At 40.8% G+C, this 17,344-nt stretch overlaps 1 protein-coding gene across 1 annotated transcript in view; it reads right to left on the bottom strand.

The window, feature by feature from the left end:
* Positions 1 to 15,695, bottom strand: part of RAD50 (RAD50 double strand break repair protein) — a 114,570-nt gene extending 98,875 nt beyond the window's left edge. The window contains exons 1-2 of the mRNA XM_059063363.2: positions 15,135 to 15,695; positions 12,987 to 13,070 (exon numbers count right to left, since the gene is read on the bottom strand). Of these exons, the coding sequence (XP_058919346.1) occupies positions 12,987 to 13,070; positions 15,135 to 15,263 (213 nt within the window). The 5' untranslated portion in view covers positions 15,264 to 15,695. The remainder of the gene's footprint in view (positions 1 to 12,986; positions 13,071 to 15,134) is intronic.
* Between the last annotated feature and the right edge of the window lie 1,649 nt (positions 15,696 to 17,344).

Here is a 17,344-nt window from a genome sequence, read left to right as displayed (position 1 = left end):
AGGGGAGAGGGACAAACTAGAGGTATGGATTAACAGATATAAACTACTACACATAAAATAGATAAGCAACAAGAATACACTGTATAGCACAAGGAACTTTACCCATTTTCTTATAAAAACCTAAAATGGAGTATAATCTGCAAAAATACTGAATCACTATGCTGTACACCTGAAACTAACACAATACTGTAAATCAACTATACTTCAATCAAAAAAAAAAAACCCCACTGGTATTCCTTTTGCTTTATTTAGGTCTTTTTGTTATATCTTCTATTCCATTCATTAAACTTATGTTTTCCTTTCCATCTGTCTGCATATTTATAAGATTTGTAATTTGTTTTAAGATGATCTGCTAATTCTGTCATCTCTTTCATTTTCTATCTATTTCTATGATTTCATTTTCTCCTGGTTATGGGTTCCTTGCATGCCTGGTAACTTCTGATTGTGAATTTTACATTGTTGAATGAATAATTTTGTTTTACTCCTTTAATGAGTGTTGAATTTGGTTCAGGCATGCAGCTAAGTTTCTTGAGGCTTAATCCTTTTTTTTTTTTTTTCTGGATGCTGCATGCGGAACTTCCCCTCCCAGGATCGCACCAGGGCCCCCTGCAGTTGAAGCATGGAGTCTTTTAACCAGTGGACCTCTGGGGAAGTCCAATATTTAATGGTGGATGTTGTTTCTTTATTTGGCTGAGCTGCGCAGCTTGCAGTATCTTAGTTTCCTGACCAGGAATTGGTCCTGAACCCGTGCCCTTCGCAGTGAAAGCACGGAGTCCTAACCAATGGATTACCAGGGAATTCCTTAGAGGCTTAGTCCTTTTGGACATTTGTTTTTAAGGTTTGTAAGGGGGCATCTACAGCAACCTTTACTCTAGGACTAATTTCGTATCACTTCCCCTCAGCCTCAAGAACCTCCTTTAACATTTATTATGGTACAGATCTGCTGGTAACTAATACCTCTACCTTTTTTTTTCCCCAATCAGAAAATGTTCTCCATGTCACCTTCCATTTTTGAAGGATATTTTTGTTGTATATTGAATTTTAGATTGATTTTTATTCCCCAGCACTTTAAAGATGTTGTCTCACTATCTCATGGCTTGGAAGTTTTTGATGAGAAGTCAGAAATCATTACTTGTCCCCTCTGCATAATGTGTTACTTTTTCCTCAGTCTGCTTTTAAGAATTCACCTCTGGTTTTCAGCAAGTTTAGTGTAATATGCAATATAAGTGTGTTTATGCTGCTTGTTATGTGTTGAGCTTCTTGGGTCTTTTTTATAATTTTATTTCTCTGTTGGGTTCTTTTCCCACATTATGGCAAATTTCCTTTAAATTCTTGAACTTATGTGTCATAGCTTTTAAAATCCTTGTCTGCTAATTCCAAAATTTGTCATCTCTGGATATGTTTCTATTCACTTTTTCCTCTCAGTTATGGATTACATTTGTTTCTTCATATATACACTAATTTTTTATTATATCCTGGACATTGTAGATGCTACAATGTGAGTTTGGACTGTGCTGACTTCCTTTAAAAAGTGTTGAGTTTTGTTCTAGAAGGCAGTTAATTTATTGGCTACTTTGATTCTGTCAAAGCTTGTTGTAGGATTTGTCAGGATGGCCTTTCTGAGGCCTCAACAGAATACTAAGGAGTTCCACAAGCTCCTCCTATTCTGGCATATCATGACTCAAATGTCTCCCAGCATTGTGTAAACTCTAGAATCTCCATTCAGTTCAGAATCCCACTCTTCTACTTCAGTAGTTGTTCGCTGCTAGTCCTCACTGAATCTCGTTCTGGAACACATGCAGCTTAGTATTTGGCCAAAGGCTCATGGGTTCCTTGTATAGATTCCTGGTGCCCCATCTCTGCACAAAAACCCCACCCCTGTACCCTGCCTCACAATTCACAAACACCTCAGCAAACCCAAATTTCTTTCTTTGTTCATCTGCCTAGTGACTACTGTTCTCTGTTGGGTTCTAACTCTATGCATTGAAGTTTGCAAAATATCCCTATGTAGAAAACTAGAATAAATGCGTAGTCACCGCATATATTTCTCTTTTCTCAAAAACCACAGCCCTGCACCATCTGTTGCCCAATGCCTGAAAAGAGTGGATTAAAATATTTTTTCCAGTTTTATAGTTGTTCATCTTGGGAGCACAAGTATGATACTCACTACTCTATTGCAACCAAAAATCACAAGCCCTGGATTCAGCCTTTTTTTAAAATCATAAATAACTTTTGTTGGACTTTTCATGACTTTGGGGCATAAATTTAACTTTTATATTAATTCATCAAATTGTTTAACAAATATTTATTAGGCACTTTGTAGCTTTCATTTGTTGTTTTGGTTCAAAAATGACAGGGGTTTTCAAAAATAAATTTATTTTATTTATTTATTTTTGGCTGCATCGGGTCTTCCATGCTGTGCGCAGGCTTTCTCTAGTTGCGGCGAGTGGAGGCTACTCTTTGTCGTGGTGCGCAGGCTTCTCATCGCAGTGGCTTCTCTTGTTGCAGAGCACAGGCTCCAGGCGCGCAGGCTTCAGTAGTTGCGGCACACCCTTGCTCAGTAGTTGTGGCTCGCGGGCTCTAGAGCACAGGCTCAGTAGTTGTGGCACATGGGCTTAGTTGCTCTGCAGCATGTGGGATCTTCCCGGACCAGGGCTCGAACCCGTGTTCCCTGCATTGGCAGGCGGATTCTTAACAACTGGGCCACCAGGGAAGCCACAAAATGACAGCTTTTTTCCTTTGAAGCATGGAAGACAGAGAAGTTAAACAAAGAGTAGAGAAAGGAATGTTAAACATCATCATAAGAGAAGTACAGGCTGCTTTGGGAGCACAAAGTAGGGGCATCTAACCTATTTAGGAGAGTTCTGGGAAGGTTTTCTAAAGGAAGTGAATATTTAAGCTGAGACCTGACAGAGATAAGCAAGAGTTCGCTGATGAAAAGATCTGAGTCACTGAATGGCTAAAGTAATTTCAGAATGTTTGGTGCAGAAAGTAGGGAAAGGGGAAGTAAAGACAGAAAATGGTTTCAGTAATTAAAAGCTTTCTGAAACATGTTAAGGGTTTTGGACTTAAAGCAATGGAAAATCACTAAAAGGTTTAATCCAAGGGAAAAGCATGCAAGAGATATGCATTTTTAGAAGAAGCATTTTGTCTTTAGGGTAAACAGACTGGACTTAGGCAAGAAAGGAAGCTGAAAGTAATCCAGGAGAAATTCAGGATATAGACATCTCAGTGAGGAGGTAGCCAGAGACTGATATTCAGCTTTTCGAGCCCAGGGACTTGATCCTATCATTTTGTTAGGGGAACCACTGACTGAAACCGCCAACACTGGCCAGGCCCCACAGTAACCACTCGAGTGAGTTATCTTACAACAGGAGGTCCTGGTAAGGAATCCGTAACTAAACAAGCTACCACCAACTGGAAGAACTTGGGAAAGGTCAAAAGGAGAGAGGTCCATATGTCCTACCAACCTCCCAGAATCCTTCTCACTGGACTGCATCTTGGCTGAGCGATGTGTGAGCCACCAGGAAGGACACTGAGTCAGAATGATTGGCCAGAGACAACCCAGAAACTAACCCCACTACCAAAAAACCAGAGACTGCGAGCCACGCGGCTGAGCAGTTCTCCTGGGTTCCCTTATCCTACTGCTCTCCGCCCGGGTGCCCCTTCCCAATAAAGTCTCTTGCTTTGTCAGCACATGTGCCTCCTCAGACAATTCATTTCTCTTCCTCTTGGGCAAGGAGGGGGTCCCCCTTCCTGCAACAATTTCATCCCAAGGAACGTAGCTGCTGAGGTCTTAGTCAACAGTAGTTAAACAAAGGATTTTTCCATCTGTGTACCAGAAAATGAGTTAATTTTTTTACAATGTGCCTGACTAGCGGGCCAAACACACATATTTGTTCTCCTGGCATCTACCTTTCTGTCAAGTATCAAAATAATAAATGTAATTCAGAGAAGGGGTATCTTGTAGCATTTCAAGCACAATATTGTTGTTGATGCTCTTACTGAGGAAGAGTCACTTCAAAAAGAGTAATTTAGATTGAGCTATTAGGGCAGAGAAACATATATTACACTTTAGAACAATTTCTATCCGAAATAAATAAAATAAAATAAAATAAGTCCTTCTCTTTCCAAATAATCTAGTTGTAAAACCATTAGATGGGGCAGAAGAAGGTACACATCCATGCTGGCTGGAGGTGGGGGAACATGGTAGCTCAACATAAAGCATGCTAACTGAGCTTGAGTAGGCTGAGAAGGGTATCCATATGGGGAGATAGCTTGGCACAGAGTTTCAAGTCCAAGGGTGTCAGTTCAAGCAGGATAAAAAGGGCATCTGTGAGTAGTGATGAGCAAGCTCAGGAGAAGGAGGTCGATGTCCATACTGGGAGAAGGCATGATGTGGGGATTCAGAGCCTGACAACACTGAGGAAGGAATCCACGTGACGGGGGAAGCCTGCTAGGGTAATTCAGATCCCAGATTAGAGAGGGCATCCCTACAAGAAGCCACCTGGTAAAGAGTATTAGGGATTGAGAAAGGTAAGTAAGCTGTCCATGGGTGGGAAATGGGAGGTGGCCTTGCATGGGAAGTCAGAGCATAAGCAAAATGGGAAAACATCCATTTGAGAGGGCCAGCATGAGGAGTTACAGCCCAAGCAGGGTGAAGAGAGCTTGCACATGGGGGTAGAGTTGGTCCAGTATGGAGTGTTAGAGTCCTAGGACAGTGATAGGAGATTCATTACATATGGGGGATTGATCAAATAAGTAAATGTATTAAGAATACAGTCAATTCCTTGCTTCTCACTTCCTTCATTTTATTCACCAGGCAAATGCCCAACCTTGATTAAATCCAACTTTCCAGCTTACTCAGTGCTTGCCATTGAGCAGCTGAACAAAACTGAAAAAACACAACCATAATGACTGATCTCCCTATAAAATTTCACCCACAAACCTCAAGTGACCCCCTGACACTATCATGTATCCCTTTAACACTTCCCTAATCAATTTACTCTGAGATAAAAACTACTTTACACTTTTACTAGCCTCAATCAACCCCTTCTCCCACCCTCAGCCAATGATTTCACTTCTTTTTTCCACTTACAATACAGAAACAATCAAAAGAGAATTGATTCATTCTCTCAGTACTAAATTTACCATATATACTCTGCCTGCCATCCTTTTACAACGGATAAACAGCGTGCATTCCTGTTAACTCTTTCAGCTGAGCAATGGATCCTATCTCTTCTTGCCTACTCAAGGATTTTGCTCTGTGATTATCTTCTCCCTTGCATCAATTTTCCACTCTTTCCAGGGTCATTCCTATCAGTTTATAAATGCTCTAGTATCTCCCACTTTTAGGAACACAACATAGGGGAGCAAAATGGGATAAAGGAACAGCTGAAGAAATAAGAATCCAGACAATTTACAGTATCAGCCAAAAGCAAAACAAAACCGTTAAGATGCAGACAACAGAGAAATGAGCTTCTGAGGGTTCAGGTCAACTGAGGAGATGCAAATTAGATCAGAGGAAGAATGGAAGGACTGACCTAGCCGAAAGTTTGAAAGAAGTAAAGGAGAAAAGTGGGAAGTTAGGCAAATGGAGCAACATGGAAATCAAAGTTCCTAAAAAGATAGAAACAACTGAACATAGGTAAGAAAAATTATTGAGGAGAACCAGAAAAATTCAGGCGTTTGTTTAAGACAAGGTAAACAATATTAAGTTCAAGGTCAAATTAAAACAGGGAAAAGGAAAGACAAGAGAAGCTGAAGATATAAGAGGGTGAGAGGAATTGAAATGAGAAGAACATAGCATATAGGAAAACTGAGGGGATGTGGGCAATTCAGGTAAGGGCAATGGCTCCATCCACAGTAGGAGGTGTGAGTGACTCAGGAGAGGAGAGATGATGAGCAAGTGTGGGTGGGAGCTCAGAACTGGGAAATGAGAGCAACCGAAAAGTGGGTAGTAAGTGAAGAGAGCTAAACCACCATGGCCAGAAGAACCACAGAGAGGACATAAGCAGACAGCTGAGAAAAACAGCTCTAGAAATATGAAAGCATTTGGGAAGGGGTGGGTGACAGATGAGACTGGCAGAGATACTAGAGCATCAATCAACATGGAAACATCCAGAAAATACATACATACATATGTAAAAAAAAAAAGAACAATAGCCAACACTCTCCTTGATCCTGTAAACCTTTTCAGCTATTGCCCTATCTCTCTTTCCACTTATAGCAAAATTCACAAGACAATTCTATGTGTTTCACTTCCTTACCTCCTGTTTTCTCAGATTACTAAAACTGGTTATGTCAAGATCACCAATGGCCTTCCCATAGTCAAACCTGCTTCTTACTTGAGCTATCAACATTTCTTTTTTTAATTTTTATTGGAGTATAGCTGATTTACAATGTTTGTTAGTTTCTGCTATACAGCAAAGTTAATCAGCTATATGTATACATATATCCCCTCTTTTTTGGATTTCCTTCCCATTTAGGTCACCACAGAGTACTGAGTAGATTTCCCTGTGCTATACAGGTTCTCATTAATTATCTATTTTGAGCTATCAACATATTTGACACAGTTGATGACTCCTCCTTCTTGTCACACTTTATTCTTTTGTCTTCTAAGACACTATTCTCTGTTTTCCTTACTTTACTAGTTGTTCTTTTAGCATCTTTTGCTGGCTCCTCCTCCTCTTTCTTATTTCTAAATGCTAATGTGCTCTAGGCTTAGGTCTTGGATCTCTTCTCTATATTCACTTCCTGTGTGATCCCATCAGGCTTTAAGACTAACTACATACATATATAACTGTATGCATCAATGATTCCTAATTTTCTTTCTTTAACTCAAACCTCTCCCCTGGTCATACTTCTACTTACCTACTGGACATCTCTTTTGGATATCTAACAAACATCCCCAATTTACATGAGTTTTTTTTTTTTTTTCTTTTTCTTTTTGACTGTGCCGTGCAGTTTGTGGGATCTTAGTTCCCCAACCAGGGACTGAACCTGGGCACCCGACAGTGAAAGCGCCGAGTCCTAAGCAATGGACCAGCAGGGAATTCCCATCCCAATTTACATGTTTAAACTAGAGCCACCCAAATCTCCTTTTCCAGTGTTTCCTCATTACACTATTTTTCTACTTGCTCAAGTCAAAAAACTTGGAGTTCTGCTTTATGCTTCTATTTTTCTGATACATCACTACCCAAATCATTAGCCAATCTGCTGGTTCTACCTTTAAAATACAGCCCAAATCCAAGCATTTCTCATACTTTCTACCATTACCACTTAAGCTAACCACCAATATTTCTCACCTGGATTACCACAAAATCCCCTTTGTTAGTCTTTACCCTTCTACCCTTGCCACCTACAGACGGTCTTCTCTCAGCAGCTAGACTGATCACTTTAAAATACAGATCATCCCCTCTTCTTGCTTAAAATCTTCCAATAGATTCCTATTTAAATTAGAACCCAAGGTCCTACCAGATCTAGACCCTTCAACTACTCTAACTTAATTTTCTACCAGTCTTCCCCTACCATTTTGCTCTTTCTTGTGATTTCTTGAACACACCAAACATGCTCCTACCTCAAGGACTTTGCACTTAGTATTAACACTGACTGGAATATTCTCCCCTCAGATTTGGAGTGACTCACTCCCTGTTGAATGAATGAATAAATATTTAAAAATAATTTGTTGCTATGTAAAAAAGAGAACTTCAAGAATGAGGCAGGAAAAAAATTAATTAAAAAACAAAAAAGAATGAGGCAGGAGGTTCTCTCTAAATAAATCCACTTCTTACTATCAAAGAAAAAACAAAAAGAACGAAACAGGAGGGACTTTCCCAGGGGTCCAGAGGTTAAGACTCTGTGCTTCCACTGCAGGTGGGGAATGGGTCTGATCCCTGGTTGGGAGCTAAGATCCCACATGCCACATGGCACGGTCAAAAAAAAAAAAAAAAAAAAAAAAAAAAAGAATGAGGCAGGAAAAACAAGTTTGGAGACTACCAGAATAATTCAAAGGGAAAAGGGTGGTGGCTTGGACCAGGAAAGGAGCAGAGATGGAATGAAGGGACATATTCTGGACATATTTTAGAAGAGTAGGTAAGAACTGCTTATGAATTAGAAACAGGATGAGATAAAGGAATCACTCAAAGGATGGCACACAGAATTTTTGCATTAGCAAACATGTGGATGATGATATCATTTATTAAACTGGAGAGTACTAAGGTAGTAACAGGCTTGAGAATGTGAAAGGGATGGGGGAACAGAGAACCAAGAGTTCCATTTTGAATATGTTAAACTTGAGATGCCCATTAAATAATCAAACAGCTGGACATATATATCTAGAGCGTAGGAAAGAAGTTAGGGCTATATATATAAATTTGGGATTCATCAGCATAGAACTGTTAGCGGAACCACTGACCGAAACCGCCCGCCCTGGCCAGGCCCTAGCCCTATAGTAACCACGTGCATGAGTTATCTTACAACAGGAGGTCCTGGTAAGGAAGGCGAAACTAACAAGCTACCACCAACCGGAAGAATTCGGGAAAGGTCAAAAGGAGAGAGGAGATGCCAGACCATATGTCCTACCAACCTCCCACAATCCTTCTCGCTGGAATCCATCTTGGCTGAACGATGTGTACACCAACCAGGAAGGACCCTGAGTTAGAATGACTGGCCAGAGACAACGAGGAAACTAACCCCATTACCATAAAACCCAAGACTGCGAGCCACGCGGCTGAGCAGTTCTCCCTACTGCTCTGCGCCCAGGTGCCCCTTGCCAATAAAGTCTCTTGCTTTGTGAGCACGTGTGTCTCCTCAGACAATTCATTTCCAAGTGTTAGACAAAAGCAATATAACCAATACTTAAAGCTGTGAGAGTGAATGAGATCCCCCAAGAAGAGCCAGGCAAAAGTACATCAAAGGAGACTGAAGTATGGCCAGCGAAAAAGGAGGTATGAGATTATGGTGTCATGAAAGCCAAGAGAGCAATGCTTTTTAAAAAGGGGGAAACAAATATATCAAATCTGCAAAGAAGTTATTGAGAATTAATTAGAATATAACTGTTTTATCTGGCAGTATGGAGATTACTGGTGACCTTACAAGAGCAGTTTTAGTGAGGGAGAAAAAGGAGAAAAATCTAAACAGAGTAGGCTGAGGAGGAAAGGGGAAGCAATAAAGTGAAAACAATCAGTACACACAACTCTTGGGAATTTTGCTATAAACTGGAAAAAAGTAGTAGCCAGAGGTTGATCTGCAGTAAAGGGAGAGTTTGTCTGTTTGTAGACTGGAGATACCATACCATGTTTATATGCTGATATAAATGATCCCCTAAAGAGAGAGAAACTGCTAATGCAGGAGCAAGGACAACTGAAAAGCAAAATGCTTGACTTGGCAAAAGGGACTGATTTGATCCAGCCTCCGAGAGGACTTAATTGACTTTAAGATAAAACAATAATCAATTTAAAGGTCTCCTCTTATAATTATTATTTTTAGACAATGAAATAGCTTTATATCATATATTAACCAAAAAAAGAGACATGTATGATGACCAATAGCTCCTGTTATTTATGTGTTAATACCACATCAAAGGTTACAACCTACTTAGATAAAACTAAACAACTAGCTACCTGGTTACAAGTCTCCCCAAAGCGCCAGGTCCAGAATCGGTTTCAGGCTTATTCTCCTGAAAAGAAATGAGATCTATTTTGTCTATTAATGTCAGGTTGTCCAACTGAGTGCGTTACACCCACATCAAATCACACTGGGCTAATAGAAGCGGACATCAAAAATATATATGACCACGCCAAATGGCTCCATTCCTTTGGGCAGGGTAACCCAAGCACTGACTCCATCTGGACCAGGATCAAAATTTTTACCAAACGTAACCTGGTTGTTACTCCTGCTTAGGCCACTGGTTACAATAGTTCTTTTATTGGTCTTTGGCCCCTGCCTTTTTAATCTGCTTGTTAAATTTCTCTCTTCTAGATTACAATAGTTTCACATCAAGACAATGGTGATGCAGAGATTCTGGCCATTCCTCAGAACAGATCCTGCTGGAATAACAACAGAAGTCACCTTGGGCCCCTTAATAAGACAGGGCGAGAGCTCCGTGAACCCAGCTAGGTAGGGTCTATGAGCCACATGCCAGCCTGAAGAAGCTATGGAAGACAGACCTTTGCCCTATATCCTCCCAAAAAAGATTTCTTGGGGCTCATGTCTCGCAGGTGAGATTTGAGGCAGAAGATAGATGGCCCCCAGGCTGAGCAACTGGAGTTTGTCCCCTGTGGACAGATACTCCAAGATGAATAGCAAGGAGCAAGGAGGAGCTGAGCTCTGCCTAGAAAAAAGATAAAGAGACCACATGTTCCTCATTCTCGAGGTCAAGGAGACCTTCCCGACTACAGCTGCGCAAAATCTTCGGGGGCCAAAATGGGAGGGGGTGCCACCCCATAGTAGGTGATGTCAACCTACCCATAGGCCTCTTCACTACAATCCATGTTGGCTAAGAGACGCGTGTGCACACAGGGGAGGACCCTGAGTTAAACCAAATACAGGCTCAGGGCCAGACAAAGCAAGATGACTGGCCAGAGGAAACCCAGAAGAAATGTTCCATATAAGTGACTGAAACAACCACGAGGGCGCAACTCTCTCTGAGCCCGCCCGCGTGAGTCTATTCACATGTACTCTTTTTCCTCCTAATAAACACTTCACTTGTTTCACTACCTTCCATGTCTTTGTGGAAATTCATTTCTACAAAGCCAATGGACCAGGGCCTTGTCACTGCCCACTGACACTGGTGGTCTAGTGGCTAGTATTTGGCGCTTTCACTGCCACGACCTGACCTCAATCCCTGGCCAGGGAACCGAAATCCTCTTCAAGCCACTGCAGGCCAAGGCCACCTGAGATCACTTTCATAATCACAGAATTATCTTTAGTCACATAAACGTGGAAACAACTTAAAAGACTATCAACAGTGGGTCAGCTAAATAGAGAATATAAACTCAATGAAATACTATTTAGTAATTAAAAATAATGAAACAAACATGTATATATATTTTAACATATCTGCAGTATATCACCAAATAAATATTTGATGTGTATTGATACAATGGAAAAATAAAGTTCTATTGATGTATTAAAATATTTACATGAGCATATTTATATACACACACAGATACGTTTTCATAAACACAGAAAAAAGCCTGGAGGAAATACACAACAAACTCTTGGCAGGCGGGGTAATGAGAGAGGCACATGACCCCACTATATACATGAACAAGAAAAACCTATTCAGGGAGAGGGATAAATTAGGAGTTTGGGATTAACAGATACATACTACTATATATAAAATAGATCAGCAACAGGGATTTACTATATAACGGGGGAACAATATTCAATATCTTGTAATAACCTATAATGGAATAATCTGAAAAAAAATATGTATATAACTGAATCACTTTGCTGTATACCTGAAACTAACACAATATTGCAAATCAACTATACTTCAATTAAAAAAAAAGAAAGAAAAACCTACAGGCGTATAGAAAAGCCTATGTCCTATACACACCCAGAGTTTAAACACCATAATTCACAGGACTTCCCTGGTGGCACAGTGGTTAAGAATCCGCCTGGTAATGCAGGGGACACGGGTTTGAGCCTTGGTCCGGGAAGATCCCACATGCCATGGAGCAACTAAACCCAGGCACCACAACTACTGAGCCTGTGCTACCCACAGGCCTCTTCACTAGAGTCCATCCTGGCTAAGAGACGCGTGCGCACACAGGCTCTCTAGAGAGCCCGAACTACTGAAGCCTGCGTGCCCAGAGCCTGTGCTCCACAACAAGAGAAGCCACCGCAGTGAGAAGCCAGCACATCGCAATGAAGAGTAGCCCCCACTCGCTGCCAACTAGAGAAAGCCCATTTGCAGCAACGAACACCCAACACAGCCAAAAATAAATAAATTTATTTTTTAAAAAATAAATATCCTTCAAACATTCATACACCAAGACTTTCATCATGGTACATTTTAATGAAAAACTAAAAGCAATCTAAATGTAAGAAAATGATGCAATTATTAAAAATGTTCATAAAAGGTTACATGTTTTAAGTAGGAAATACTTCAGACATACAAAAAAGTAGAAAGATTAAAACACCCATGTATCAAACACCCAGATTAATATAGTTTTTTAATAACATGGGACTTTATTATAATGTTAGGTGGAAAAACACCTCAGAATACAAAATTATAGTATAACTTCAGCTATATAAGACTGTATGTAAGGGAGAAAAAATACATGAAAATGTCAACAATGGCTATCACTGGATGCTAAGACTGTATGTGGGTGACTTTCATACCTCTTCATACTATTCCATTGCCAAATTTTCTACAATGAGCTATCATCACTTCCATAATTATAAAAATTTCATTTTAGGGACTTCCCTAGTGGTCCAGTGGTAGAGAATATGCCTTTCAATGCAGAGGATCCAGGTTTGATCCCTGGTCGGGGAACTAAAATCCCACATGCTGTGGGGCAGCAAAGCCCAGGCACCTCAACTAGAGAGCCTGCATGCCGCAAACTACAGAGCCCATGCGCCACAACTAGAGAGAAAACCCGCATGCCACAACTACAGAGAAGCCCGCGCACTGCAACTAAGACTTGATGCAGCCAAAACTTAAAGGGAAAAAAAAAAGGTTTTTTTTTACTTTAAGAGTACAAAGTTTGGGGCTTCCCTGGTGGCGCAGTGGTTGAGAATCCGCCTGCCGATGCAGGGGACACGGGTTCATGCCCTGGTCTGGGAAGATTCCACATGCCGTGGAGTGGCTGGGCCCATGAGCCATGGCCACTGAGCCTGTGCATCCGGAGCCTGTGCTCCGTAACGGGAGATGCCACAACAGTGAGAGGCCCGTGTAACACACACACACACACACACACACACACACACACACACACACACACACACACAGTACAAAGTTTTACAAGCACCATTACCTTGGGATCATGAACGAATGTATGTCCTTTGGTTCCAGGAGGAAAATCTCCAGTACAAATATACTTTAGACATTCAATGATGGTCTAAAGAAATAGAAAATTATATTATTTAGTTATTAGAGAACTGCAGGATTTAATCATAAAATGTTAACTCATTATAAAATATTACTACCATAGAGACTATAAAAGATGATCAGATAAAATTTGACATTATAAAACCTGTCATATAAATATGATTAAGTGTTAAAGAATAATTGCTAAGTTCATAGAAAAGCTACATACTTAACGAGGTATACTGAAATAAAATAAAGAATTATTATTTGAGGGAAAATTTCTCTATTTCTAATTAAAACCCTTTAAACTAAGTCAAGTTTTTAATAGCAATGGCTAAAGTAAAATAAGTAAAAATATAAGTAAAATATGTCATAGTTGACAACACTATATTGTATAAATGAAATTTAATGAGAGTAACTTAAATGTTCTCACCAAAAAAAGATAAATACATGTTAATTAACTAGATAGGGGGAATCCTTTTACAATGTACATCTGTGTCAAATCACCATGATGTATACTTTAAATAGCCTACAATTTATATGTCATTATACTCCAATAAAGCTAAAATTTTTTTAAAAGTTGAAACTAAACAAATGGCTAATATCTACAAAGACCTTACTATGTGCCAGGTATTGTACTACCCACTTTCACATACGTTAAGCTTTTAATTCTCACATTAATCCTAGGCTGTAGAAACCATTTTTTAAAATAAATCTATTTATTTATTTATTCATTTATTTATTTTTGGCTGTGTTGGGTCTTTGCTGTGCACGGGCAGGGTGAGCGGGGGCTACCCTTTGGGGCCGTGCGCGGGCTTCTCATTGCAGTGGCTTCTCATTGCAGTGGCTTCTCTTGTTGTGGAGCACCGGCTCTAGGCGCGCGGACTCCAGCAGCTGTGGCTTGCGCAGGGTCAGTAGTTTTGGCGCATGGGCTTAATTGCTCCACAGCACGTGGGATCCTTCCGGACCAGGGCTCAAAACCCGTGTCCCCTGCACTGGCAGGCAGATTCTTAACCACTGCGCCACCAGTGCAGTCCCACGTAGAAACTATTTTTTAACCTCCATCTTACAGAGGAGAAAACTAAGGCATGGAGCATTTAGGTCACTTTTGCCCAGTCACACAGCTAATAAGTGGTGAAGGGAAAAATTTGTATTAAAGCAGCTAGGGCTCATAAACACTAAACATACTAGTCTCTCTACCAGTAGAGCACTTAATACAATGCTAGGTACATAAAAGGCATTCAATAAATAATATTTCTACATACATAAATAAAAGTAGACAAGAGTCTGGCATTCAACTCTCAATACTAAACCTTATGTCTTTTTCTATGCTTTTCACTTCATTTACTCCTCTCCCTGTTACAATGATACCACGTTGCTTTTTCTCAAAGCACCCTTTCAGACCAGAGCCTCTTGGCTGTACTTTTTTCATAATTACATACCATTCCAGGTCCAAGTCAAATTTCTAAATATTTCCAGTACTGGAGCACAGTATATAAGCTGCGCTCCGATTTTTTTATTTTGACTTGGTAAGAGAATCCTAACAACAAAATACTGTTCCAATTTAACCAAGCCCCAACGCATGTTTCATTTTAAAACTATGTCATTTACTTATCATTTATTATCTTAGTCGGCATAGACAGTCTTCTTAAAGTCATATATTTATCACATTTTATAACTTTTAAAGAAATCCTGTACGGGGACGACTACCAGGAAGTGAATGCTATGCCATGTGAGTAAGGAACGATAATACATCAATGTAGACAAAAAGGCTTCCTGTGGGACTGTGAGCTCGCTGAGCCCGGGCGGAGGTAGCTCCCGGTCTCTTAGGATTATGATGGAAACCTGTCCACCAAACATGACTGAACACAGGAGTCTGGTCGGTTCCTGAGGTCGCAGTGGCCTAAAAGCCACACCAAGCCACGCCCCTGGGCCGGGAAGTCAGCCGGAGACCCAGGTACACACTGAGGCCCCAGGAGCTGAGTCATATGGACTCCTCCCATCCTAATCAAGAGTTCCGAACTCTGCAGATATTTTACTCCAGATTTCTAACACGTGGCGACCCGTAAACTGAGGGCGGCTACTTAGAACTTACCGTTTTCCCCGCCCCATTGGGTCCAACCAAAATTGTGAGGGGACTGAAGAATGTGATAATTTGTTTGTCTTTATCCTCTATTCCAAAACTCCGCACGCCCAGAATGCTCATCTTTTCGATCCGGGACATGTTTGCAAATGTTTCTTTTCTCAACAGCAGGGGTCTAGAGCCCAAGGTTCACCAAGGTTTAGCAGTGAGGCCCGAGCAGAGCAAGAGCGGGTCTTAAGAACTCGCGCGTCCCAGGGTCGGGAGGCTCCAGGTGAGAGCAAAAGCTCGGGCTGGAACCGTTCCTCCCACACCGGCTTTCTTCACTGCTGGAAGGCGAGAGTGGGGGTGGGGGCCAACCCGGGGCTGCCCGCGGCAGACGCAGAACACAACCCCGCGGACACCGCGACCGTGAGCACTCACATACTACCACCTCCGCGGCGCCGCGGGTCACGTGGGGCGCGACGGCCTGCGCGCTTTTACGCCGTAGTCCTGGGGCACGCCGGGAAGTCAGGGGCCCGCTGTGCGCGCGCAGCTCTGAATTCCGGGAACCTTACTGCGCAAGAAGGTTGAGTGCAAGGTCATCTAGAAAGCGGATTCTGGCTCCCTGCTGGCGGCGGGGGCGGGGGCGGGGGCGGGGGCGGGGGCGGGACAGCACTGAGAGGCACTAACTCTAAGAGAAGACAAAGAGTTGTGATGGACAGCGCTTCCCAAAGTGTGATCTCGGGACTCCTGGAGCGGAGGGGGGTGCGGTGTTCGCTCCTGTCAGAACTTTTTCTAACAATACTAAGACGTTATTTGCCTTTGCGCTCTCAGTCGCTCCCTAATGTACTGAGTTTTCTAGTAATTACGTGACGTGCGGGACACCATCGCAATGATGGCTAATGGAATGTGTGCTTGTATATTCTCGTGCTTTTAAAAAAATTTCAAATTTAGTTTCTACTTGAGTAAATATTAGTAGTTATAATTCACGTAAAAGCCCTTTGGGATCCTCAGAGGGGGGTTTAATACCAAAAGTTTGTGAACTGCCGTTGTAGACCAAAAGCCAAAAAGCTATTTTAAGACTATAAAATGTTAAGAAAATATGTGAAGGAAATCCACTGCTATAAGTACCACCCCAAGATAGGAATAGACACCTTTAAGAGATTCTGTTATGCACGATGAATAATAAGAGATCTGTACACCATCGTGCCTATACTTAACAATAATGTATACTTAAAAATTTGCCAAGATGGTAGACCTTGTGTTAACTGTTCTTATCACAAAAAATAAATAAATTAATTAATTAATTAAATAAATAGAAAATAAAAATAAGGAAGGTGAGAAGAAACTTTTGGAGGTGACGGATATACCAATGGCATTGAATGTATGTCTCCTGCTTAATATTTAGTGGCCAAAATTACCTCTTATGCAGCTGGATTAAAAAAAAGAAGTTTAACTTGAGTCTTTAGCACCTTTAGATTAAGCTTCCAGTTTACAGGAAGTATTATGCTAATAATATCACAAGGATGGAAAAGGCAAATCTGGAAGGTGGAATGTGCTACAAAACACTGGCCCAGACTTTCAGATTACTGTTACTAGAACAAGAACTTTTGTAGATTCTAAAAGGATGGTTGAGAATTAAAAGAGATTTGAGTTTCATGTTACCAAGATGCAGCGCATGATCCTGGATTGGATCCTGCTTTGGACATAGAGATGTGAAAGGAATTTCGGGTATATGTGGGGAAATTTGAATGTAGACTGGAGAGTAAATGCTAAAAAAAATCCCGTTGTTTTCATTATATTAGATGTGATGATATTTTGCTATATGAAAAAGATCCTTTTCTGAGATGCATATAGAAGTGTTAATGATAGTGTCATGCTTTCTATAATTTACTTTTAAAATACTTGAGAAAAACTGAGTTGAGGGAAAAAATGGACATTACAAGGTGCCAGATTCCATTACAAAAATTTTCAACCTTGTAACAGTAGGAAACTATAAAACTAAGATAACAACTCTAGGAGGGGCGGGTGGAAAGATTTGCAATAAAAATGATTAATCTTTAAAATAAAAAGAACTAAAAAGGCGAATCAGTCAAGTTCCCAGTTCTCAGTAAACTACTACTGAAAAATGTTTAGTTTTACTTATATCATAATTAATGAAATGGAAAATAAAATACCATGAGATACTATCTTATACCTATTAGTGAATCTCTTTATCCTTATAATACCTTCTGACATAAATT

The sequence above is a fragment of the Kogia breviceps genome, chromosome 4 (genome assembly GCF_026419965.1).
Source record: "Kogia breviceps isolate mKogBre1 chromosome 4, mKogBre1 haplotype 1, whole genome shotgun sequence".
NCBI classification, from domain to species: domain Eukaryota; kingdom Metazoa; phylum Chordata; class Mammalia; order Artiodactyla; family Physeteridae; genus Kogia; species Kogia breviceps.
This window is presented reverse-complemented; position numbering and strand designations above follow the sequence as displayed.